We start from the raw sequence: 26095 nt of genomic DNA, 5'->3' as shown, positions 1-26095 counted from the left end.
CGTGGAATGATGTCACAGTGTTAAGTGAAAAACTTTATTTACAACAAGCCCACACTGAACACACACTCTCGCTGGCGAGTAAGGATGTGGTTACTTGCCAGCATTAGTCCAGTTCTGTTTAAGTCCATACCATGCCTACAGCAGCATTACTCTCCGACTACACTTTCAATTGCCACAGCAAGGAGAGGACAGATTCACACTTTGAGTGGCTATTGGCCACTGTGGGAATCGTGATTCTCCCATGCAGGTAGAAGATTGAGAGACCAGTGTTGGACTGTTAGAGCAGCTTTGAAATTCATATGAGTTGTTCGCAATACAGTTAAAACCACCATCACTTCACGCGGAGACCCCTTCGGCGCCTGCTGCGGTCTCAAGGCTGGAGCTGAACAACAACACCCTGATAACGACTGTGTGGAGACTGTTCTTCCCATTCTATGCAAGGCCACCTGGGTTGGCTGGAAGACTGTTTACTTAGCCTGGCAGGGCGAAGGACACTGTCTCAGCTGAACTCTGGACATACACACACACACACGCACACAGACATATACACATGCTGATATACACTCATCCCCCCTCCAAACGCCTTCGACGCTTATTCCCTTCCGATGCTGACGGTGGATCATGGAGACCAGCGCATAGGCTGCAGGCCCGGATGTACTGTCTATATTGGCTGTCTCTCACCCTTTACCCGTCCCTGTTGCTTGTCATGTGTTTCTTTAGAGTTTTTTTCATGTGCTATGTGCAGAGGTGTTTTTTCTGTTCTCAAAGTGATCTCCCTGTTGGAGCTCAGTCTGGGGGGAGTTATTTTTTTCTCCTTATCTTTCCTCATGTTGTGCTTTTCCATGTTATACCCCTCTGACCTGTCTTCCCCATGTGATGTTTGTGTAATGTATGTATGGTCAGAGGGTAAGATGGCGCCGCCATTGCGTGCAATAGGTCGGCAGCCTTAACATGAAATTTCCCCTTGTGATGGACCAAGTTGAAAAACAGGAGGAGTCCCAGGAATTATTAGAAAAATATAGTTTCCATTTATTTAACCCACAAAAATTATATTTACAAAAGTAATAAATGTTGAGCTCATAAAAGAGGTCAAAGAAACAAAACTGAACTCAGGCAAAAACTGCAAACTTAACAAACCAAATGACTGCCCAAACAAACATAATTGACCTAACATGAAATGACATACAAGGGTATATATAATGGCTGATCAGACCATTGTGACACATGAGGGGTAACAAACAAACACAATCATAAATCACAACACAATGCAGTACATTCTAGTTTGTTAATAAACTAAATACTAAAGAAGAAAATCAAAACCATTAAACCCTAAACTCAAATATTTAATTAAATACAAATACTTTGTTTTTAAATGAAAGAAAACACATATTCTCCCCTTCAGTAGGAAGTGGTGGTGTGGTCCAATTAGCCCTCTTTGTATTTAATGGTTTCAAACCCTGGCTACCATCTTTTGTCCAGCAACTCCCAGGGATGATAGCAGGTAAGAAATAAAAAGACAAAGGTTAGTCAAAAATCAAAGTAATGAAGTGGTATGAATACATAAGTAAACTAAATGTGCGCACTTACAAATAGAACAAATGTATCCAAACCAATCAATAAAGTTATTGGAAACTAAAGTGTGTTACTATGTTCCAATGAAAAAATGAAGAGTTACTGACTTTAGAGTGTGGCCACGGGTTTGGCCATCACACCCCTTGTGGGACTAATAAAGGTATATCAAATCAAATCAAAGTAGTATCCAGTAGCACCTCCTAGCTTCCGCAAACACTCTCTCTGCTCCAGGGTGGCATAAGGCTTCATCCGTATCTTTAATAATTAACTGGGTGATCTTATATTTAGGATGAAGCACAACAGGGTGGATGGTGAATTGGTCCAGGTGGAGACTCTGGTGAAGACATTCCCCTAAACAAATGAGTCCTTTATTTGTATCCAACTCGGGAGCCAGAGTGAGCAGACAGCAAGATCTTAGGTGTTGCTTCTTGTAAGTGAACCAACTCAGAGGGGAAACACTCTTACCGCACATGTTGTAGCAGCAGGGTTTCTGCTCTTTGGTAGTCCTCTGCAGTCAGAGTGGCATCTGCTGGCTCACGCAGAATTTGCGCTGTAGCTTTAAGGAGCTCCTTGAATGTCTGAAATTGATCAGCTTTGGGTAAAGGTGGGCTGCATGGTGTGATGACGTGTAGACAAGTGATATGGGCGACATGGACGGTTGTCCAAGGTTGCAGTGTGGTGGGGACAGCATCATGGCATCGGCAAAAAAAAATTTGCTCGCACCCATGCTGCCCCGACATCATGCCAGCGCATTTTGGGAATTTGCTTGGGCACCAACCGGTTTTCTATTGCCCATTTGCAATGCAATTCTTGCTGCTGATGCTGTGCTGAAGTCTCACACACAACTTGTCGAAAGCGGAGAGGGCGGGCTGCTTTTAAATAGTTTCACATTTCATTCATAATATTGTCAATCCAAGCCCATTATGTATTAATTATTATTTCTGGGTTGTGTGAAATCCCAGGAAAAAAAAACTATACACGGTGTAGGTCTGTTAGTCTATTAGTTTATGTTGTGGGTGTTGATACTGGGGTGCAAAATTACTGATGGAAGATGGACAAGAAAAGGTCAAAGCCATCAGGTCCTTGGTTTAGAAAAAAAGAGAAAAGAAGAGGAGAAACAAGTAAAAGATACAGGTAAGCAGATGTGTCTTTGGATTATGGCAGGTATTATGTATCCTGAAGCAAGATAAAAGTAATTAGTAGGGATTGGGAAAACTGCTGTTTACCTTTGTTAGCCACTTGATAGTAAACAGTAGACAGACAGTAGACACTGATGTGGCTTATTGAATCTTTTGGACTGTTTTCAGCACAATATTAATTAGCCATTAATTGGAAGAGGTGTATTGCTGATCACCAGATCCCTGGTGCCCCACTGGCTTAGTTTTCAACAGTATCGTGGTCGTCTTACCAGTGAACTTCCTCCTTTCCTCTCTTCTCGGAACAACTGCTTTCTTTGAGCTGAACTGTGCCGTATCAACTTGCACCTGCAGCTCATATTCAAGCCAGTGAAAGAAGTCCCTCAGTGTACGAATGGGAATGTTTTGAGGGTGAATATATTGATGGAAACTAGACCTCAAATCATGCGGCAATTTTTCAAGGAACCTTGACACCTGGGACCTACACTCCACATAACAGGTGGACCATCCATTAACTCTGGAATACGCTGGAGTGCCAGTCAACTAAAGAAACACATATGATTTCTTGTATTCCTAGCTCACACTCTTAATATCTGAGTCTGAAGACAAAAAATAAATCAAAGTTTGTATTTCTCATCGGATTAGTGATGTGTCAGTCATGAACGAAACGGCTCTTAGAGCCAGCTCTTTAAGTGAACAACTCCTCTCACTCTGTCTCTCTCTCACTTTTTTCACTTCACGCCGCACGTGAGCCTCGTGTTTATGCTGAGCAGAGGGGGCAGGAGTGGTAGTTACACTTGCAGCAGCAGTAGCACACGAACAGAGCAGGAGGAAGAGAGAGAAAGAGAGAACCAGGAAGAGAGCCAGGGGCAACAAGCGATATCATCGACACAAACTCAATAAAAAAATACTTTCTGGTTTCATTTTATATATTCGCATAAAAAATATATGTTTACTTCACTTCAATATTAATAATTATAATCACTGTTGGTACTCTGTTATTCATTTCCCAACAATGGACTCTTCTTACTGTTGAGGTCTGGGAAGCGCTTCCGCTCCCTTAAGGCCAAAACAGAGAGAATGAGGAGGAGCTTCTTCCCCCAGGCTATTCGGGCCCTGAACCAGGTGTAGGACTGGACTCTCACACACATCACCACACACACTCTGGTTTTTCTTCTTGCACACTTCCTATAATTTATCATTTCTTTTGACTAATAATCTCTTAAGTAAACTGGTATTTGCACATTTTTACTGTAAATGTCTAAGTTAAAGCTGTAAATTTTGTAGTAACCTGTAAATTTGTATATCTTACTGTAAACCTACTGTCATTTAAAGGTCGGGCACTGCACAGCTACAAGCATTTCACCTCCTATAATACTGTGTATGGTTGTGTGTGTGACAAATAAAATTTGAATTTGAATTTATTTGTCTTACAGAGCCATCTTTTGGCCATGTGTAATAATTAAACTCAAGGAGGCCAATCTGGACATCTACTAAGCTGTTTTGGTACAGCTTGTCTTTCATTTTTGTTTACTGCTTCTTTCAGAAATTTCAGTGTTTTTGTGGGAAAATTAATCAGAATTTTTTTTGACAGTGGATCACATTGGCAATGTTTTGTCTTTTTTGTATTCTGCTTGTAAAAATGTGGTATGTAATAAATAAAAATACAATAATGACCAAAACACAAAAACTTCTATCACATAAAAAGCAACAAAAAAAAGGTCAATTGTGTTATTTGTATGGATACAACTGGTTTTTAGGTTTTAGTATTAAACTACACATAACTCATTGTATTATGACTAATGCCGGCCTCATATTACAACTCTGTAGGTAATCCCACATCTCCATCTTTGTCTGTGGAGGAGAATGATTTGTCTCCTGCTCTGTTTCTCACTCCTGCCCAGTTAAACTGAAGTCATTCAAAGCTAGTCAAAGAGGATGAACACATGGAAGTGGGAAAAAGTGTCAACCTTGAAATTTTCTCCATGCTTATGTGAAGCCCTGAACAACGTTTTATAAGTAGAATGCCGTGTGAGGTAAAGATGGGCAGGAGGTAGAGTACACCATAATTATCCTTATGAAGAGCTCAGCATGTAACAAGAGTATGACTGAAGTTGAATAAATTCACATACACTCATTTGCCACTTCTTTTTAGGTACACATATTCAGCTGCTTATTAATACAAATATATAATCAGCCAATCACATTGCAGCTACTCCGTGCATTTAGGCATGTAGGGATGGTCAAGGGTTAACTGCAGTTTTCCCAGCAGAACTGTTCACAGCAACAGGTAACAAAAAAAAAAAAAAAAATTAAAATTGCCATACTTAATGGGATCACATGATATTTTGCCACTGTCATTAACAAAAAATCAAATGACAGAAAAACAACTACAAAAAGTCAACTTCTGATGAACTGACCTTCTTCCAGTTCTTTGCAGTTTATGACAGGAATCATAAGATTATCACAGTTTTAGACATTAATATTTACTTACTGTATTCTACAAATAAAATGTGAATTATATATGTTAGATATAGGTGATAAACATTGAAAACTGAATGAGATTAGAAAAAAAATCTTGACTCGTTGTTAACTCATATATCACAGGACACAAACATGGACTGCAGCTGGTCTTCCACATGCTACACATTGCCGTATATTGACTCATCCCAGTCAGTCTGCACAGAGAAACAAGATTAATTACCTCCCTCTTTAATGCATGCACAATATGACTGAATTAATGAAGAAAACATTACTTATCCCTACGTTGCCATAGACAGGATAATTGGTGTACATGTCAGGAGAAGGGATGTCCTTACGGCTCATTTTCCTGCAGAAAGAAAGCTAATATTAAAACAAGTGACACATCTTTAAAATTATATTTATGAGTAAGATTTTTGTTTGTTTGCAAACAGAAGTGAAGAATTAAAACCTTTTTGATGGGCCACTATGAGGGAGCTCCACAGGTCTGTCTGACATCATGGTGCTCAAGTTAGTGGTTGTTGTGTCTCTTGATCTCCCCCTGCTGGCAGTGACATGTTTTTAATTAAATGAGAAAGGAAACTGACACTTTTCACAGCCTCTGAAATTAAAGACCGGCTGTCAGGACAGAGAAAAAATTGTTCTGGTGCTGATATAGCTGTAATCATGATTGTGACTATTATTTGAGACATATGCAATATTTACAGATTCTCCCACATACATGACTTACTTGTTTATCTGCAATTATTATGTTCATGACAACTTACCATTTTTTAACAACTCCCACTCCACTTCCTATCAAAATAATCAGCAAAATCACACCTGCTCCAGACGAGATAAGAATATTCTGCATGTTGTCTGTTGACAAAGAAACTATGTTAAGTTTTTTTTATCAAATAAAAATAGAGAGATCAATCCATCCTATGTCTTTCTTACCTTTAACAGGTAAAGAGAGTAAGATGTTGTCATATCCCAGCCTGTTGTTTGCCAGGCAGTGCACAAAGCTGAAAGACCCAAAGTCTGTCTGCAGAGTCTCAATAGTAACAGAGCCATTTTTCTCTGCTTTGCTGCTTTGCATGACTCTGTCACCAAGAATAAAATAGACCATGCTGGGAGGCTCGGACTCTACGATGCACTCACACTTTATCACGCCGTCCTCGGAGGAGCACTTTGAGGAAGTCTTGATGTCAGGGCCATCTTTAAGGACAAGAAATATAATAAGGACATAGCCGTGCATATATTATATATGTTTAAATGAAATAAAAATATCTCTTTTCTTTTTGGATTTAGTCTAGTGTAACGTAGCACATAACATGAGCTGAACAGGGCTTGATCTGACTCATCTATCTTTGTTGATAGCAGTGCAGTACAGGGGCCCTACTGCATTTCCGCCAAAAGTTTAACTGTGCCACTCATAGCTGCTGACAGGGTTAGCATCACTGAAGCACTTCAGATATTAAGTTTTTTAGTGTAAAAAAGTGTAAAACAGACATCTTTACAGTGATTATAATAAAGATGCATCATGACTAATTTGAATCCCTTGATAATGAAACTAGTGCAAGAAATTGCAAATGTTATAAAGTAATAAATATATTTTTAGTTGTAACACAGCTGTGTTTGGTTGAAAACACAAAATCTAACATAATAATCTGTCGATGCTATTGTTTCTTCATACATTTTGACCCTTCTAGTTTGTTTGATCAGCTGTGTGGAGTACCCAAGAGTGCTAAAATGAACAGGGCCCTGAACGGTTGCAAAGGTAGGCCTGGGTTGCGGTGCAGTTGAAATAAGCATGCAGTGTGATTGATTGTTATTGATTGTATTGTTTGTTTGTTTTTTAATATAATTGTAAATAACATTGTAGTTTAAAAAAGCTTGATACTATTTACAGTTGTTAATAACCTGGTAAATCTGCAGTATACTTACATTTTACTTGAAGTATCTTAGATGTTTCCACGTACAGCCCTCTATGGTATGTTATGTTGCATTTTAAAGGCTTGTTGTGATCAGAGCGGTTTGGGTGAAAGGTCAGAGTAGATGTTGAGTTCCACTGGCCTTCATGAAGCTGCTGTGTTTGATCGTGCTGCTCTCCAGAGTGACTCCAGATGAAAGAAGGTGGATATGTGGGGCAGGAGTGAAACACGGAGCAGGATGCAGACACATTCTCACCCTCCTTTACCTCCTCTTGCACAGATAAATCGGGTTGACCTGTGTTAGCAAAAAAGACTGTGGTCATAAACCAGAACTCCATCATGGCAGTAAGTTTACTGTAATGGAAATACAAATGCACTTAACCAGTACAGCTGCTGATTTTATGTTTCATGCAACTTTAAATTTGGTCAACTTAATAAACTGTTCACAGTAAAGGGTTTTGAGTCTGATTTCAAGCTTAAAGATAAATAAAATAAGAGATAAACTCTGTTTACTTTCAATATCTGACTGACAAAGAAGAAGAAGAGTAGTTTTACAATAAACAATTTATAAAGAACGCAGTGATGAAGAACGCAGCCTGTTATAATGGCAAAAATTAGAAACCAGAAAATTGATAACATGGTTGGAGTATAAAGATAACTGCTCTTGCCATTGATTTTGATTAATTATCATCATTTGATGAGTTGTACAAATACATTTTTACATCTTAGGTTTGAATGAGTAGTTCAACAACTTAAGCAAGTCTGCAAAAAATAATGCAAAATGTTCCAGAGCACTGCAACCTGACCCTACAATATTCACTTCATATTTATATTCACATCAGTATAAATGACTTAGATCAGACCTGTTTCACTAAAACTAAAATGCTCAGGAATGCTGAATGTCAAACGTCAAACATGATGGTAAAAATAATGGAAATAAAAAGAGAACTATTAGAGCTAGAACACAAGAGTTTACTGGTAACCTTATTTATTTTACTTACTGACTGAAACAGAGACTTTGTTATTTGTGTAGGAGTACTGGTCATAGCCTTTAATTTCAATCCGGAAATATAAAGGCCCTCCATCACTTTGTTGAAGATCTTCGATCATCAGAGAACAATTCTTCTTGCTGAGGTCTCCCAGCAGCTTTGTCCGACTCCGAAACTGATCCAACGTTTGAGATTTATCAGAATGACAGATCACTTCATTATTGCCATTGTACCAAATCCCTGTAAAGCCTGTGGTATTGGTTTTTGGATCTGGGTAGTTATAAGAGCAGGGGATCACCACACATGAGCCAAGGAGACTTTTCACTGAGGATGGCACAGCAGCAGTCCAAGATGAAGCTTCTGTTGGAGTAACTGTAATAAAGTGCAGAGTAAAATGTGATGAAACAAAACACAGGAATAAGACTACCAACATTAGAAGGAAAATTAAATGTATGTGAAAATAGAGAAAAGATTATGTAATACAGAAATTACAGAATTACAAATTACACAAAGATGTATGAAAATGTGAGAATTAAAGATTACAGCTATACTTCAAAGGTATACACTATCCATACCTTTAATGTAAATGTACATGAAGAACAAAGACCATTGTAAGACCATCTTTTCTTCTCACTGCCACACCAATAAATATGGTGACAAGGACGTCTGTGTGGGGTTTTTTTAAATTTCCTTCAGAAACACGTGACATGAAGTTTCCACTGTCCTCACACGTTCTGCAACTATTTTATCACACTCATGTTATTTTTTTTGCATGTTCTGTAAAATAAAAATGGAGGCGAAAATTAGACTAACCCTTTCATTCATAGTGGTCACTACAGTGGACAGCTATTCAAAGGCTGTTTCCTTGTATTTGTGTCAGTGTTGGTGGTATACTTGCACATAAACCACTACATTGGACACTGATGTGTAACGCCATACCCTGCCACCCACTGGTCGTTTAAAGTTACTACTGATGTATGACGTTTCATTGTAATTACTGTTATTTAACCCTGTCATGTATGAATTATGACAACCTCGATCAGGATTTTTTTTTAAAGTATTTTTATTAACCTTTTCATGCCTAAAGATAAATAAAAACACTTAAAACAAAAATCCTGATTGAAGTTGTACTACTTCATACATGGCAGGGTTAATCATTGTATGTATTTTTTTAGGTTTTATAAATGGTTTGTGCTTGATCACAGCGTGTGGTTTCCTGCTGGCTTTGCCTCCTTATTTACACATTTGACATTTTCAGAGTGAGTTGTGGTTACACAGCCCCCCCACATCCATCCCCCAAAATTCACTGGTCCCCCCGAGAGTAAATGTGAGCACAAGAGAGAAGAGGACACCCTACAGTGTGTCAAAACATTAATATTTGATATTTATTCCTCCTTTAAACAAGTTATTGAAAAAAATATATATTATATTATAAAATTATATTTGGTTTTCATATGTACCTATTTTCAGTTTTATCAATGTTAATAGCAGAAAATTAACTATGACTATAATTCTTTTCTTTCTTGACATATTTAAAGTGACCTATATTTGACAAGAGCATAATAAAACTGGAAATTCTGTGTATGGTGTGCCACCCCAACATTTTTAGTGGCCTCGATATGGCCATCACTATGAAAAAAAAAATTGTGACGGTGGAAAAAAACATTTCTTTTTTGTGTATCTAAAGAAATAAAATTGCAACAAAAAAAAAAACCTCAACCTAATTTAAATATTTCTCTGGTTGTTTGGATTTCAGCTCTATTAAATTTCTCATTAAATTAACAGGGAACCAGCTTCTTTGGTATATAGAATGCCTACCAAAATATTAATGGATTATTTATAATTTGACAGCAATGTTTCTCTTCGAAGCTCTGTTTTAGTAAAGTGCAATGTCACATGACAGTGCATCAAGATCTCACTCTTTATGTTGTGGCTTTTCTAAAGTAATGTGAGCAACAACCTGTGAATATAACACTTTGTAACTGTGATGGCTGCACTTACAGCCACACAGTGGTAATATCCACCATGTTAGTGTAGAGGCTTATACATAACATTGCATTCACATTTGTTTTTCTTTAAATATAGGAATTAATTTCTGCTGTTTGAACGGTCATGTCGCATTGAATCTGTCTTTGGCTACGTTCACACTGCAGGCGAAAGCGCATCAAATCCGACTTTTCTGACCCTATGCGACCCATATCCGATCATGCTATGACAGTGTGAACAGCACAAATCCGATATTTTCAAATCCGATCTGGGTCACTTTCGTATGTGGTACTGAATCCGATACATATCCGATGTTTTAGAAAGCGACTGCTGTTTGAACGGTCATGTCGCATTAAATCCGTCTTTTACGTCACTGACACAAGACAGACGCCAATTATCAGCGCCGGAGAAGACATCGCGAACGCTTCCTGGCCATCCGGTGAAACTGTTGGGAAGACCACGTTGGAGAAACGTGAACATTTTATTTGTACTGTATTTTCTGCAGATTCTGACAGAAATCTGCTATGGGCAGAAATCTGTGCCATCAGAAACTGAATTTGAATAAGTTAAATTTGAATTTGAATTACTTGGATTGAATCTGAATTGTAACTTGAATGAAAGCTTTTGAAAACTGAATTCGAATTAGTCTAATTTGAAATTGAATTTATGGTTTGAAAATGAATTGATTTGCTTTGAAACTGCATTTTATCTTTTAAAAATTCAGCTCTCGAATAATTTCAGATTCACTTCTCACCATTCAGTTTCAGTTCTACAATTCAATTTCAGTTCCAAAATTCAGTTTTTTGGGACTTACATCCGGTTCCGGTTCAAGCGCAGATTAATAGAACTACGGACTGATAGCGTTACTGACGGAATCTACAGCGTCTTGAGCTGAATTAAGACTTCAGAAGTCATTCGTCATGTCGAATGACCAGCGGATAAACTCTCAGGTTGGTAATAAATGTATTACATGTATAAGAACAAGTGTCATGTTAACAAATGATAGCCGTACAGTAACCTTTATGCTTATTGTAGCTGCTAGCTAAAAACGCTAATTTAGCGTAGTTTGCCCTGAATTCAGCTTTGACAAACAAATATGATCGACTGTTTCTAGTAGAATTCCAAAGTTGTCATCTTGTACCCTGTCAGAGCCCTGTATGCTTGCAGAGACCCCTACAGTAGAGAAACATGCAAAACGCTGTCCAAACCTTTGTATTTGAGCTTTATTTATGTCTTACACAGCATCCCAACTCTTTAGCGAACTTAATAACTTTAGCTAAAGTGAATAGTTAGTCTAATTCATTAGTGCAGCATTACTAGATCACCTCTGTTTGAAGTGATATAATATGATATACAACTATCACTGTGTTTAACTACCATAATAATTCTTAGGGTACTGAGTGCATGCTTATTAGTTGTTTTTTTTAAAAAACATGCTGCTCCATTGCTATGTTTGACAGGCTGAAGTTGTCGGGTCTCCTCCTAAATCGACCATCTTTTACAGGTGTTTTGTGCCAGAAATGGAGTGTCCACTGAAGACTGAAGATACTGAATCTCTACGCCTTGCCATTGATCCCTCCTGTGCCTTCATCTAGACAAGAGACATAACCACTCTCACATGCTCTGTACCTACATCACCTTCCCTGACAGTCGTAGCTTGGTTCATCTGAGGGTGAAATTATAAGAATGTGTTATTTTGCAAAGTGCTCTCTAGGGTTCCTAAATAAAATATGGCATTGAGGTCATTTCTTTTGAATTAATCCCTTCTTCTGAAATATAAGAAACTCTCCTGGTTTAAATGGCACTTCCTGTTCCACTCCCAAACCCAAATAGATGCTGACAAGCTGACACAGTAATATGGAAGAGGGAGAGAAGCTGGAAAGGACTACTACAAATAAACCCAATGCCTAACAATGAAAAATGTAAAATAAGAACAATAATAATAATAATAAAGATAAAAGATGAAGTAACAAGTTTTTTGTTTTTTTTGTTTATTCCAAATGATCATCCAGATGTCTGTGACATGTGATGACAAACACCATAATGGAAGGCCTTAGTCATCACATGCTTAAACTCATCATATATTTTTGCATATGCTGAACAGGCAGTCAGACATGCTGTAACTGTGGGGTAGAAAACTGCATGAACACCATACAGCAGGGGTCTCAAACTCCAGTCCTCGAGGGCATGGAAAAGTTGCATGACACCGGCCCTCGAGGGCTGGAGTTTGAGACCCCTGTCATATTCCATATGACAGGTGTGGTTGAACTTCATGAAGACTGAAGTTTCTCTTCTCTTCTGGCAGGACAGGAATGTCGCCTTGTCCTGTGAGCCACCGTAAGGATGTACTTAGAGTAGAACTGGACTGTCACCGGCCTCAGGCTCTTCACCTTTTCAAAGACAAAGCAGTCATTTAGATAAAATATTAGATATTGTTTACCTGGAAATGCACAAAGAGAATTTAGAAATGTAATTATTGTCAAGAGTGAACAAGCACTGATAGTGTAATTTACAGCTGTGGCCAAACGTTTAGAGAATGAGAAGTGTTGTTTGTTTATTTACAGAGTTTGCTGTTTCAGTGATAGGTGTATATCATATTATATCACTTCAAACAGAGGTGATCCAGTAATGCTGCACTAATGAATTAGACTAACTATTCACTTTAGCTAAAGTTATTAAGTTAGCTAAAGAGTTGGGATGCTGTGTAAGACATAAATAAAGCTCAAATACAAAGGTTTGGACACCGTTTTGCATGTTTCTCTACTGTAGGGGTCTCTGCAAGCATACAGGGCTCTGACAGGGTACAAGATGACAACTTTGGAATTCTACTAGAAACAGTCGATCATATTTGTTTGTCAAAGCTGAATTCAGGGCAAACTACGCTAAATTAGCGTTTTTAGCTAGCAGCTACAATAAGCATAAAGGTTACTGTACGGCTATCAATTGTTAACATGACGCTTGTTCTTATACATGTAATACATTTATTACCAACCTGAGAGTTTATCCGCTGGTCATTCGACATGACGAATGACTTCTGAAGTCTTAATTCAGCTCAAGACGCTGTAGATTCCGGTCAGTAACGCTATCAGTCCGTAGTTCTATTAATCTGCGCTTGAACCGGAACCGGATGTAAGTCCCAAAAAACTGAATTTTGGAACTGAAATTGAATTGTAGAACTGAAACTGAATGGTGAGAAGTGAATCTGAAATTATTCGAGAGCTGAATTTTTAAAGGATAAAATGCAGTTTCAAAGCAAATCAATTCATTTTCAAACCATAAATTCAATTTCAAATTAGACTAATTCAAATTCAATTTTCAAAAGCTTTCATTCAAGTTACAATTCAGATTCAATCCGAGTAATTCAAATTCAAATTTAACTTATTCAAATTCAGTTTCTGATGGCACAGATTTCTGCCCATAATCTGCAACTATCCTTTGAAGCACCGTTTCTCTAAAACAGCAATAAGGGTAATTATTAGGTTATCTACATTATTATGTAAATAACAAAATAACTTAAAGCAAAAATTGGGAAACATAAAGTCTGAAGTCTCTATATTAAGGGCCATCAGTCAAACAATACTGTTTGCTCTGGGTCTAAACAGAGCAAGTTGTGTGTGACGTCTTCTTTTGCGCATGCGGGCCGCTTTGAGGGTTCACACTAGAGCGCGTTTGCTGTCACATTTTATTTGTAGTGTGAACAAGCAGACAAAAAAATCGGATTTGATCAAAAAATCGGAATCGAGCATTAAGACCTGCAGTGTGAACGTAGCAGCTGTTCCAGTCCCTTGATTGAGGAACCAAGAGGTGGAAAAGGGGCGGAGCGAGCTTTAATGGAAGACTGCAAATTGGCTCATTCCATAACTCGGAACCATGGGGGGAATTGGAGTTCATTATGTTAGTTTTAGTTAGCTTTTGTGTGTTTTACCCCTTCTTGTGTTTTTGTGGGCTGATCAGCCACTATCTAAGTTTCCCCTTTGTCTTGTTAAGTTAGGTCAGTTTGTTTCCGTTATCAGTATGGTTTGTTAACTTTGAGTAGAGCTATCTTATTTTGACCTCTTTTATGGGCCCAAGATTTTGATTCTTTTTGCATGATTTAACCAATTATGTTTTTGGGTTAAATAAAAAAAAAAATCCTTTTTTTTGGACTTTAACCTGTGCCTAAGTTTCCTTCGCTGCTCGGTCCATCACAGTAACACTACAAGTACACTACCCTTACTCTGTGCTTTCTTGTAAAAAAACAAAAAAACAAAAAAACAAAGTGTTTATATGGGTACACACATGTGTAGGTAAACACAATGTTCGAGTACATCTTTTATTTTACTACATTAGTTGGTGTTTGTGTACTTGCTATGTTGTTGTGTGCTCGTGGAGTGAGGATTTCAGATGGATAAATCCCACTCTCCACAGTGTTAGAATAGCAGGCGTGAAGCCAGGAGGGCAGAGTGCGGTACAGAGATGGGAAGCAGAGCCAAATGTACACCAAACGTTTCGGACTTAGGAATGAAACAGAAACTACTGACTACGATGTGGCAGCGTGAAGGAGGAAAACTGGTAAAGGTAACTAAATGGTGTTGACAACACCACCTAGGGGGGGAGTACAATAGCCAGTGTAAGCATTGTAACAGTTACAAATGGCACACAGGTTCGTTATTAACAAGCAGAGGCGTGACAAGTCCATTTCACATATTACGGGAGAAAACAAATATAAATAAAGAGCTGCAGAGAAGACAGCAACTTAAGTTGCAGGGATGGCAATACTGAACAGTTAATTAAGACACTTATTGACAAACATTACTTAAAGGAACAAAGTTCGCAGCCTCGATGCTGCCCTAGTTAAAATATCAGCTCATTAAAATAGTTCAACAAAATGATGGAGAACACCACTTGGGGAGGCAACCTACAGGGAGAAGTGCCCAAGGGTGTCCCCAATACTCACCCGTGCAGTCTCTCTGCAGTGCTCACTGCCACTCTGCAACTTAAATGGTGTGTTATACTTTCTTCCCGGTGTGTATATTCACAGGCATTCACAGAAACAGTAAGTAAACACACACGCGCACCCACACACACACAGCCTTTAACATACAACTCCTTTTAAAAGCATGATTAAAATATAACAAACAATTAACACTAAAACACTATAAAACAACAAACAAATGCCAATCAACACGACAGCAACCAAGCAACAACAAGGCTACAACAAGACAGCAGCAGTGTGTAGTAGGGCTGGGTATCGTCACTGATTTCTAGAATCGATTCGATTCCGATTCACAAGGTCCCGAATTGATTCGATCCACAATTCGATTCTATTCGGGGAAATTTTGCCTCAGACAGTCAGAAATATTATAATTCTGATCACGCATCAGTACATTTCCATATTTTTTTGTCTATAACAAGGGCGTAGATTTGGCATGGACGGAAGGGACATGTCCCCACCAATATCCAGCGGTTATTGAATTGTCCCCACCAATAATTTCATCTCTTCAAGTAAAGAAAAACAAACCCGATAGAAAGAAAAAAACGATCTGTCAACGTCTCATTCACCCAGCAGTGCAGAAAGAGTTAAATTACATTCTCTACTGGAGTCCTACTCCATGTGACAAATATGGCCAATGTGATTGGCTGTGCCTTTCAGGGAGCTCTGTTTAGTTTTAGCAGCGACAAGCCTGCGCTGCGCGGACCTGCAAGGAGGAGAGGAGGATGGCAGCAAAAAGGAAGAACCTGGATATAAGAAAGTATTTTTCAAAAAAAAACTGTAAGTCACTTAAAGTCAAGTTCACTCATAAAATGTGTCCATCACAATAACGTTACAGGCTATGCTAGGCTTTGGCCCACATCAGTCTAAAATTGTATGTAACCATGAATAACGTGTTTTGGAAACTAACTGCACAACAGGCAGCACTATTAGTTATCTCAGTCTCCCACAGTAGCATTTCTAATTTTGATTGAAACTGTCAGAGAAAACGGAGCCTCGAGCAAGCCAGGATATTAGTTTACAGAGGCTGTACAATGTCCACCAGGTTCCCTTAGTGCTAATGTATAAGACATGTTGGTGTACTATAACTGAAGTAATGTTGTTAAGTCCTTAAAGTCATATTCTTTTATTGTCATGACTGTATTTGAAGCTATTTTTATTTTTGTATGATACCTGATTTATATGGAATATGGCTGAAGTAAACTAAAGTCTAAAATACTTAGTCATTTGTTTAATAGTAATTGAACATTATATATTTCACATATAAAACTATGGATTGTAATATTAAATGGTTTAAAAGCATGTAGAATAGCATATGTAGGCAAGTATTTTTCTCCTTTTTTTAATCAAGAAGCAAAGACAAAAAGGAAAAAAAAAAAGAAAGAAACAGGGCAGGGTTCGGTGGTTGAATCATCAGTCCCCACCAATGCCAAAACCAAATCTACGCCCTTGGTCTATAAAAAGAAAGCTGACAGTTGCGAGACTTTATCAAAGGTGTAAGCATCACAGCAGATGCCTTTGTGTCAAAGTAACTGAGGATAAAACACAGAAAAACATGAAGGAGATTTTCCTGGCCTGGGATTTTATAGCAGATGACCTTAAAAATATTATGCAGTAAATCAAAATCGAAAGAAAACCATTAATCAACACATGAACATTACCTGATGCTGCTGAAGTGAAGCAGAGCAAAGTTATAGAAGTTTTATTAGAGACACAGCCAAGCGTTTTGCAATTTTGCATAATTTTAAAAAGTTTAAATTTGTTCAGTAATCTATTCAACGGCAGAAATGAGGCTTTCTTGTTGGAAAAGTAAAAGGAAAAAACAGCGGCCGACAGCGCTGTTAAAAACGGTAGACTTGTGCCTAATAAGCAAGCGAATAATGCAGAAAACAGAGATTTTTAGACGGGAAACTGTTCTTGAAGTGCACAGAGAGAGAGAGAGACAACGAGCTCTGCAGGAAGTGTGATTTTATTGTGGTGAAAGCAAAAGAGGAAAACTAAGAATTCATGACGATGTTTATGTGAAGCGTAGTTTGGATCTTCTTTTGCTGCTGGTTCAGTCAATATTGTAATGATGGTTAAATGTTATGTTACAGTCAGGTTGGTTATCTCTGCACGCTGTTGTTTCTTTAAGTTACATGTTTGGTTGTGCTGCAGGGAAAAGGGGAGTTAATAGTTGTGTCCCAAAACATAGGCTGCATCTTTCGGAGGACCCGGCCTTCGCGGTCTACGTGGACCAGGTCCTTCGAAGACCGAGAAAGCCAGAAGTGCAAGGCTGTGAAATGGGATAGTCTAGCCTCCAGATTTGCGTCACCGCGGTCTCAGTGGAGTTTAATAAACTCACCTGTCTGCTCCTTGCTATCTAAAATATAACAGGACACTGGAGTAAATTCTCGACCGTCTCACACTTCTGTTTAATCAGTTTTCTTTTTGACGTTTATTCAGCTGTGTGAAAATCCCGGAGGAACCCACCCGATGGATTAATAAAGTTTTATTTAATCTAATCTAATCTAATAACTTTGATCTCAGCCAAACTGATTTACTCCGGAACAAATAAAACACAGAAAAAAGCCAAACAATTACATTTTTAAGTTATCCGAGTAACATACATATCATGTTTAACCTGAGTAGCGAAAGACAGCGGGGGTCTGAAAACGATCTAGCCGGGAGTCCGCTGCTCTCGCCGGCTCGAGTGACCATTGAACCCCCCGGTTAGCTATCGAGCTGGTGGGTAACAGACATCTCCGAAAACGTCGGAGCACTTTTGCAAATATGCGATGTCTTGATAAACCAAGCAGATATTTGAAGTTTACACGGCTACTTTCTGAAAATATGTTAAAAGTTTATTTTGTGACCCAGAAAGAATAATAAGAGTAATATTAAAACTTAGTAGCAGCCGCCATTGTTGTAAACTGGAACTGGCTGGGCTGCGCTATGAATTCTGGGATATGGTGGGCCACAAAGGACACACCCCACCCATCCTTCAAATTCAGGGAAATGAAGGACGCATTTGTGGGTCACATTTGAAGGAGTCGACGAATTGGGACAGCCTTCGTCGCCTGACTTTGACGTAATCGGCCTTCAAATGCGGTCTCCGAAGGATGCAGCCTACGTTTTGGGACGCAGCTAATGTGTGCAGGAAGGGGAGGGGGGTCCTTGTTGTTGTTGTGTGCGACTGTGCGGGGCTGAAGTGAGGTATTGTATGAGAGCACTCTCCCCGGAGTTAACGGCCCGTTTGCCTATGTCACAGAATAAACGGACAAACTGAGACCAAAACGTCTGGTTCTTGAGAACGTTACTATATTTTTCGGAGAGAGATAAAACCTACAGCTTCAGAATCGAGCGTAGGGCGTAAACACAAAGCGCGGACCCACCGAAACATCAGAGTCAGTGAGCTGTCGGCCTTCAGCCCCGGCCGTGTCCGTGCTGCCGGGTGAGAAAGGCGACATCTCACTGATTCTGATCCGTCGGCGGGTCCGTGTTTTGTGTTTACATCTTAGTGCAGAATCCGTGTACCTGCTCTCATTTACTGTTTTAGCAGTTTGGTGGTTGTTAAAATTTAGTTATATTTAAAAATCGATTCAGGATTTTAATGAATCGATATCACGTTATCCAAGCTAGAATCAATTTTAATCGATAAATCGATAATCAAAACCCACCCCTTGCGTGTAGGCCTGTAACAAGAGAAAGAAAGCAGTTAGCCAGGGTCCACGCTACTTTAAGCCAAACTGCAGACAGTCAGGATCCTACTTACCACCCTTTTACAGTTACAAAGCTTTAAGCAATTGCCAGGAGAAATGAAGCCGATCTGCAACATTTAAAGACAGCTTGTGATCTTCACCGCCTTCAACAGGAATGAGTGCAAGTTGCCAGGAATTGGGGGTAGGCTACAGCTGCTCCTTATATTAGGCGTAAACGTTCATGCTGCGTTCACAAACACCATGCAATAACCAAACATCAGCCAAATCTAACCCACTACAAAAAAAAAAAAAAAGGAGGTTTTTAATTGCTTCTTTCTGGAATTTCTGTGTTTGTCTGGGAAGACTAATTAGAAAGTTTTTAATAGGGGACAACTGATCACATCGGCAATGTTTTGTCTTTTTTGTATTCTGCTTGCAAACACGTGGTATGTAATAAATAAAAATAATTACAAATACAATTAAAATAAAATACAGAAAACTGAGAGTAAAGTTAGAATATAACGATATCAAAAGACAAAATAAATAAATAAGCTCTCTATGATGAGGGGAAGAGGAACGGAGCTCTGTGATATTTCGAATATGATGTGAACCAAGTTCATGTTTCACATAATATTACCTCAATATAACTTCTTCCTCTAAATGTTAATTCATATCACATGTCAAACTTTAAATATCTGTACAGCTTTACTGTTCAGGAGTTGCAAGGAATAATGTCATCCTGTTGTGGTATGATAATGGATAGAATTTATTTGACCAAAAGCACATCTACAGAGAATGAATCGTGTCTAGACAGTACATTTATAAACAATAAAAAGTTATGAAATATTATTTTTGTACTGACAAAGTGATTCCCAAAAAGTTATTAGATGAAAGGTGTGGATATCTTCGCATGGTGTGCAGTGTGTCTTTTAAAACTGGACAGGTAGAGGGCATTAGCAGAAATAGCATGCCCCAAAAATGAGAAAGAAATGAGAAAGAAAAAAAGACGACCTGAAAAATGCATCTGGCCCTTCACTTGAGCCATCTACTGACCAATGAAATCGATGGAATTATGAATGTAGAAAAGCATCATCAGATTTTGATCCACCCTGGAATCCCATCTGGAAAGCATCTGATTGTCAGCAGATTCATTGTTCCCATGGATGAACAGCATCTGCAGCCCTGATCCTGGACTTTTTCACTCCAGGGCTGAAATTCCAAAAACACAAAAAGAACTTAAAAGAGATAAATATCTCCAAGGTTAACTGAGAGTGGTGTGACAAGGAGAAACTGTCCAGTGAATGGCAGTTCTGGGCAGCATGGGCAGCATGTTGAAGCACAAGAACACACTGCTGAAACGGGGGAGAAATCTGAAGGATATATTGTCTTTATAAATGAGGATCTAACCAAACACAATGCAAACAGGGAAGCACATAACCTTTAAAAAACACTGGGAAACTTTTAAAGTACTTGGACTACAAGCTGCAATATATTCATCAAACTAAATGGATCCCCAGTGTAAGCTCAAGTGTTGGTCATCAAAAATATGGACGAAAAAATATCAAGAAGTAACATGAACGGGACTATAAACAAGATAACAAGCAAACACAAACTTACTTATGACACACACTGAAAGAAACAACTCATCTGGAGAAAAGATCTGCATCAGTCAAAAGATTGCTCAGTATGATCAACTGGAACAGAAAACATTTGAATATATGGATCACAATACAAAGGATTATGAATTATACTAACACTGAGAATAAACTATCAATTATCCATTTTATCGTTGAAATCTACATGCAAAGTTTAATCAAGGAATATCTTAACCAGTTTTGGCCTTCGAGGTGGTGGGCAGATATTTAAAACTTAAGTTGCTGGATAATATGAGTCAAGTTTACATGGATATACTGATTTTATATATATACATGGATATACTGATTTTATATATATATACATATATATATATATATATATATATATATATATATATATATATATATATATATATATATATATATACGAATGAGGGAGAGAGAGAAATAAGCTCCAGGTGGCAGCACTGCGTCATTTAAAGATTGGATAGAGGAACTGTTCACAGGAATTAAAAAAAAAAAACTCACAAAAACAAAACTAAAATCACCAGACTTAATGGGATCACATGATATTGTGCCATCTCTCATAAACAAAATATTTACAAATGACAGAAAAACCCCCAAAAACCTGATTTCTGATGAAATGACCTTCTTCCAGTTTTTTGCAGTTTATAACAGGAATCATAAGATTATCACAGTTTTAGACATTAATATTTACTTATTGTATTCTACAAATAAAATGTGAATTATATATGTTAGATGTAGGTGATAAATATTGAAAAATGAATGAGATTGGGAAAAAAATTGACTCGTTCATAACTCATATATAGAGGACACAAACATGGACTGCAGCTGGTCTTCCACATGCTACACATTGGCGTATATTGACTCATCCCAGTCAGTCTGCACAGAGAAACAAGATTAATTCACTCCCCTTTTTCATGCATGCACAATATGAATGAACTAATGAAGAAAACATTACTTATCCCTACGTTGCCATAGACAGGATAATTGGTGTACATGTCAGGGGAAGGGATGTTCTTACGGCTCATTTTCCTGCAGAAAGAAAAGCTAATATTAAAACAAGTGACACATCTTTAAAATTATATTTATGAATAAGATTTTTTTTTTTTTTTAAAAAACAGAAGTGAAGACTTAAAACCTTTTTGTTGGGCCACTATGAGGGAGCTCCACAGGTCTGTCTGACATCATGGTGCTCAAGTTAGTGGTTGTTGCGTCTCTTGATCTCCCCCTGCTGGCAGTAACATGTTTTTAGTTAAATGAGAAAGACAACTGACACTTTTCACAGCCTCTGAAATTAAAGACCGGCTGTCAGGACAGAAAAAATTGTTCTGGTGCTCATATAGCTGTAATCATGATTGTGACTATTATTTGAGACATATGCAACATTTACAGATTCTCCCACATACATGACTTACTTGTTTATCTGCAATGATTATGTTCATGACAACTTACCATTTTTTAACAACTCCCACTCCACTTCCTATCAAAATAATCAGCAAAATCACACCTGCTCCAGACGAGATAAGAATATTCTGCATGTTGTCTGTTGACAAAGAAACCACGTTAAGTATTTTAAACAAGTAAAAATAGAGAGATCAATCCATCCTTTCTTACCTTTAACAGGTAAAGAGAGTAAGATGTTGTCATATCCCAGCCTGTTGTTTGCCAGGCAGTGCACAAAGCTGAAAGACCCAAAGTCTGTCTGCAGAGTCTCAATAGTAACAGAGCCATTTTTCTCTGCTTTGCTGCTTTGCATGACTCTGTCACCAAGAATAAAATAGACCATGCTGGGAGGCTCGGACTCTACGATGCACTCACACTTTACCACGCCGCCCTCGGAGGAGCACTTTGAGGAAGTCTTGATGTCAGGGGCATCTTTAAGGACAAGAAATATAATAGGACATGGCAGTGCAGTACAGGGGCCCTACTGCATTTCTGCTGACAGCTGACAGTTTAACTGTGCCACTCATAGCTGCTAACAGGGTTAGCATCACTGAAGCAATTCAGGTATTAAGTTTTTTAGTGACTACTTTGAATCCCCTGATAATGAAACTATTGCAAGAAATTGCAAATGTTATGAAGTAATAAATATGTTTTCATGTGTAACACAGCTGTGTTTGGGAGAAAAACTACTTCTAACATAATAAATTGTTGATGCTATTGTTTCTCCATACACTAGGTGATTCTTACAGTACTTTTGACCCTTCTCGTTTGTTCGATGAGTGTGATCACTGTGTGGAGTACCCAAGAGGGTTCAAATGAACAGGGCCCTGAACGGTAGCAAAGATATGCCTGGGTGTGAAATAAGCATGCAGTGTGATTGATTGCTATTGATTGTATTGCGTTTTTATTTTTTAATATAATTGTAAATAATATTTTAGTTTATAAAAGCTTGATACTATTTACAGTGGTTAATAACCTGGTAAATCTGCAGTATACTTACATTTTACTTGAAGTATCTTAGATGTTTCCACGTACAGCCCTCTATGGTATGTTATTTTGCATTTTAAAGGCTTGTTGTGATCAGAGCGGTTTGGGTGAAAGGTCAGAGTAGATGTTGAGTTCCACTGGCCTTCATGAAGCTGCTGTGTTTGATCGTGCTGCTCTCCAGAGTGACTCCAGATGAAAGAAGGTGGATATGTGGGGCAGGAGTGAAACACGGAGCAGGATGCAGACACATTCTCACCCTCCTTTACCTCCTCTTGCACAGATAAATCGGGTTGACCTGTGTTAACAAAAAAGACTGTGGTCATAAACCAGAACTCCATCATGGCAGTAAGTATACTGTAATGGAAATACAAATGCACTTAACCAGTACAGCTGCTGATTTTATGTTTTATGCAACTTTAAATTTTGGTCAACTTAATAAACTGTTCACAGTAAAGGGTTTTGAGTCTGATTTCAAGCTTAAAGATAAATAAAATAAGAGATAAACTCTGTTTACTTTCTATATCTGACTGACAAAGAAGAAGAAGAGTAGTTTTACAATAAACAATTCGTAAAGAACGCAGTGATGAAGAACGCAGCCTGTTATAATGGCAAAAATTAGAAACCAGAAAACTGATAGTTGATAACATGGTTGGAGTATAAAGATAACTGCTCTTGCCATTGATTTTGATTGATTATCATCATTTGATGAGTTGTACAAATACATTTTTACATCGTAGGTTTGAATGAGTAGTTCAACAACTTAAGCAAGTCTGCAAAAATTAATGCAAAATGTTCCAGAGCACTGCAACCTGACCCTACAATATTCACTTCATATTTATATTCACATCAGTATAAATGACTTAGATCAGACCTGTTTCACTAAAACTAAAATACTCAGGAATGCTGAATGTCAAACGTCAAACATGATGGTAAAAATAATGGAAATAAAAAGAGAACTATTAGAGCTAGAACACAAGAGTTTACTGGTAACCATATTTATTTTACTTACTGACTGAAACAGAGACTTTGTTATTTGTGTAGGAGTACCGGTTATAGCCTTTAATTTCAATCCGGAAATATAAAGGCCCTCCATCACTTTGTTGAAGATCTTCAATCATCAGAGAACAATTCTTCTTGCTGAGGTCTCCCAGCAGCTTTGTCCGACCCGAAGTTTGAGATTTATCCGAATGACAGATGACTTGATTATTCTTATTGTACCAAATCCCTGTAAAGCTTGTGGTATTGGTTTTTGGATCTGGGTAGTTATAAGAGCAGGGGATCACCACACACGAGCCAAGGAGACCTTTCACTGAGGATGGCACAGTGGCGCGCCAAGATGAAGCTTCGGTTGGAGTAACTGTAATAAAATGCGATGAAATAAAGCACAGGAATAAGACAAAGAATGAAAGAAGGAGAGCAGCATGGAATAATACAGAACAGATCATCTAACACTTGACATTATTTGTCTGGACAAAACCACAATGGCCTATAAAAGAAGTGAGAATTAAAGATTACAGCTAAATATATGAACTATCCATACCTTTAAAGCAAATGCACATGAAGAATAAACACAAAGCCCACCGTAATGCCATCTCTCACCTTGTTGTCACTCGAGTAAATACAGACAAGTTTTGATGGTCATCACATTTATTTCCTTCATGTGTGAGGTGATTGTGAAGTTTCAATTCTATTTTTAAGATCCTCTGCACTGAACTGCATGTCATAGTCCTGAGTCTGCGAACTCAGTGGTTTTGTTTTCATTGTTATTATTGTAACACGTAACAAACGCAGACATTAAAGCAGTCGAGCCAGAATGTCGTGCTAAAAAGAAAGATTCTTTAAAATACAAGGGAGAGCAGGCGAGTCAGATACCACGGGCACAGAGATGAAGCAGGTCTGATCAGAAACAGTTTATTACTAGGCCAGGGATTACTAAAAACACCCTTAAAAACATACACGGGAAAAATGTTATTAACAGCTAAAACTAGTAAAAATACAATTTTCTACATTTTACTAAAATTCCCTGATATGTCCCACAACCATGGATGCATTATGGGTCCACCAGCGGGCCAGAAGTTCCTTTGCATGAGTTGGGTCCATGCCAGCCCTGTCTTAGGCCGATGGGGAGGAGCCTCCTATTCCCCTCTTGTCCTCTCACTGGGCCGCCCACATCCCAGCCCGGCTTCCGCTTCACACCGGAATCCTCCCCGCAATGCCACCATGGATCCCCTCGTGTCAGCATCCTGCAAATACACAAATAGGGGCCAGAAAACGCGTCCCGGAAGAGACCCTAGCTCATAGCCATGGCAACCCTTTCCCAGCTCAGCTGCACCCAGCATACGACAGTGGGAAAAGTGTTACTCACATATGCCGGCAGAGGTACACCTCTGCCCGGCGGTCGATAACAGGCAGCGTCTCCCACTGTCGCCCTTCACACTGTCCAACTGGGACGCCGTGTCACGCTGGCCATCTAGCATTCCTCTTCCACTCTGGGCCTTCCTCCTTCAGTGCTCAGCTAGCCCTGCTTTTAATAATAATAATAATAATGCATTGGATTTATATAGCGCTTTTCAAGGCACCCAAAGCGCTTTACAATGACATTATTCATTCACTCTCACATTCACACACTGGTGGAGGCAAGCTACTATTGTAGCCACAGCTGCCCTGGGGCAGACTGACAGAGGCGAGGCTGCCATATCGCGCCATCGGCCCCTCTGGCCAACACCAGTAGGCGGTAGGGTAAAGTGTCTTGCCCAAGGACACAACGACCAGGACAGAGAGGCCGGGGATCGAGCCGGCGACCTTCCGGTTACAGGTGCCCTTCCCAACCCCCTGAGCCACGGCCCCCCCCATTTTAAAACGTCTTTACACAGCTGATAGGCCACCTCTGGACACATCCATGCCTCAGCAGGTGGTACCTATCAGCTAATTTGTCCCAGGTGTAGCCAGTCCACAGTGGATAAAAACCATGTCACATAAAACACTAAAAACCATGCAATAGAAACAGAATAAAACCATGCAAATAAGATGACACTCATAAATAAACACTAAAAATCAGAATAAAACAATATACAAAATAAATACAAATTTCCACTGTGTGACATTATCCGTGATTTTGATTTTATTCCGATTAAGGTCTTCTAGTTCTGAGGCCATTTCCAATCTTAGTGTGTCTAGTTTTGCGTCCCCTTGTCTCATTATGTCCAATTAATCCCAGCTGTGTCTCCCTCCTGTTTCTCATTCCCTGATTGCCCCTTTGTGTACATGAGCCCTGTGTTTTCTCCTGCTTGTTGCTGGTTCGTCTGCAATATTTCCCT

General features: G+C 38.7%; 2 protein-coding genes across 5 annotated transcripts; both read right to left on the bottom strand.

The window, feature by feature from the left end:
- Positions 1 to 4457: 4457 nt before the first annotated feature.
- On the bottom strand, positions 4458 to 9063 carry LOC120442596 (myelin-associated glycoprotein-like). Of its 2 annotated transcripts, none has more exons than XM_039619328.1 (8): positions 8667 to 9063; positions 8104 to 8463; positions 7116 to 7397; positions 6126 to 6386; positions 5957 to 6047; positions 5641 to 5733; positions 5475 to 5538; positions 4458 to 5386 (listed from the first exon to the last, which is right to left on the bottom strand). In XM_039619328.1, exons 1-8 carry the CDS (start codon positions 8710 to 8712, stop codon positions 5351 to 5353), a joined length of 1233 nt encoding a protein of 410 aa, XP_039475262.1. In that variant the 5' UTR covers positions 8713 to 9063; the 3' UTR covers positions 4458 to 5350. The 2 variants fall into 2 exon arrangements, with proteins under 2 accessions (XP_039475262.1, XP_039475263.1); XM_039619329.1 differs by having other exon boundaries at positions 5641 to 5730.
- Positions 9064 to 20764: 11701 nt separating this feature from the next.
- Positions 20765 to 25311, bottom strand: LOC120442779 (sialic acid-binding Ig-like lectin 12). 3 transcript variants are annotated; one of them, XM_039620025.1, is made up of 8 exons: positions 25144 to 25311; positions 23788 to 24135; positions 22792 to 23073; positions 21963 to 22223; positions 21801 to 21891; positions 21487 to 21579; positions 21317 to 21380; positions 20765 to 21227 (listed from the first exon to the last, which is right to left on the bottom strand). In XM_039620025.1, exons 1-8 carry the CDS (start codon positions 25253 to 25255, stop codon positions 21192 to 21194), a joined length of 1287 nt encoding a protein of 428 aa, XP_039475959.1. In that variant the 5' UTR covers positions 25256 to 25311; the 3' UTR covers positions 20765 to 21191. The 3 variants fall into 3 exon arrangements, with proteins under 3 accessions (XP_039475959.1, XP_039475957.1, XP_039475958.1); XM_039620023.1 differs by having other exon boundaries at positions 20765 to 21380; XM_039620024.1 differs by having other exon boundaries at positions 20765 to 21380; positions 21487 to 21576.
- Between the last annotated feature and the right edge of the window lie 784 nt (positions 25312 to 26095).

The sequence above is a fragment of the Oreochromis aureus genome, linkage group 11 (assembly GCF_013358895.1).
Source record: "Oreochromis aureus strain Israel breed Guangdong linkage group 11, ZZ_aureus, whole genome shotgun sequence".
NCBI classification, from domain to species: Eukaryota; Metazoa; Chordata; class Actinopteri; order Cichliformes; family Cichlidae; genus Oreochromis; species Oreochromis aureus.
This window is presented reverse-complemented; position numbering and strand designations above follow the sequence as displayed.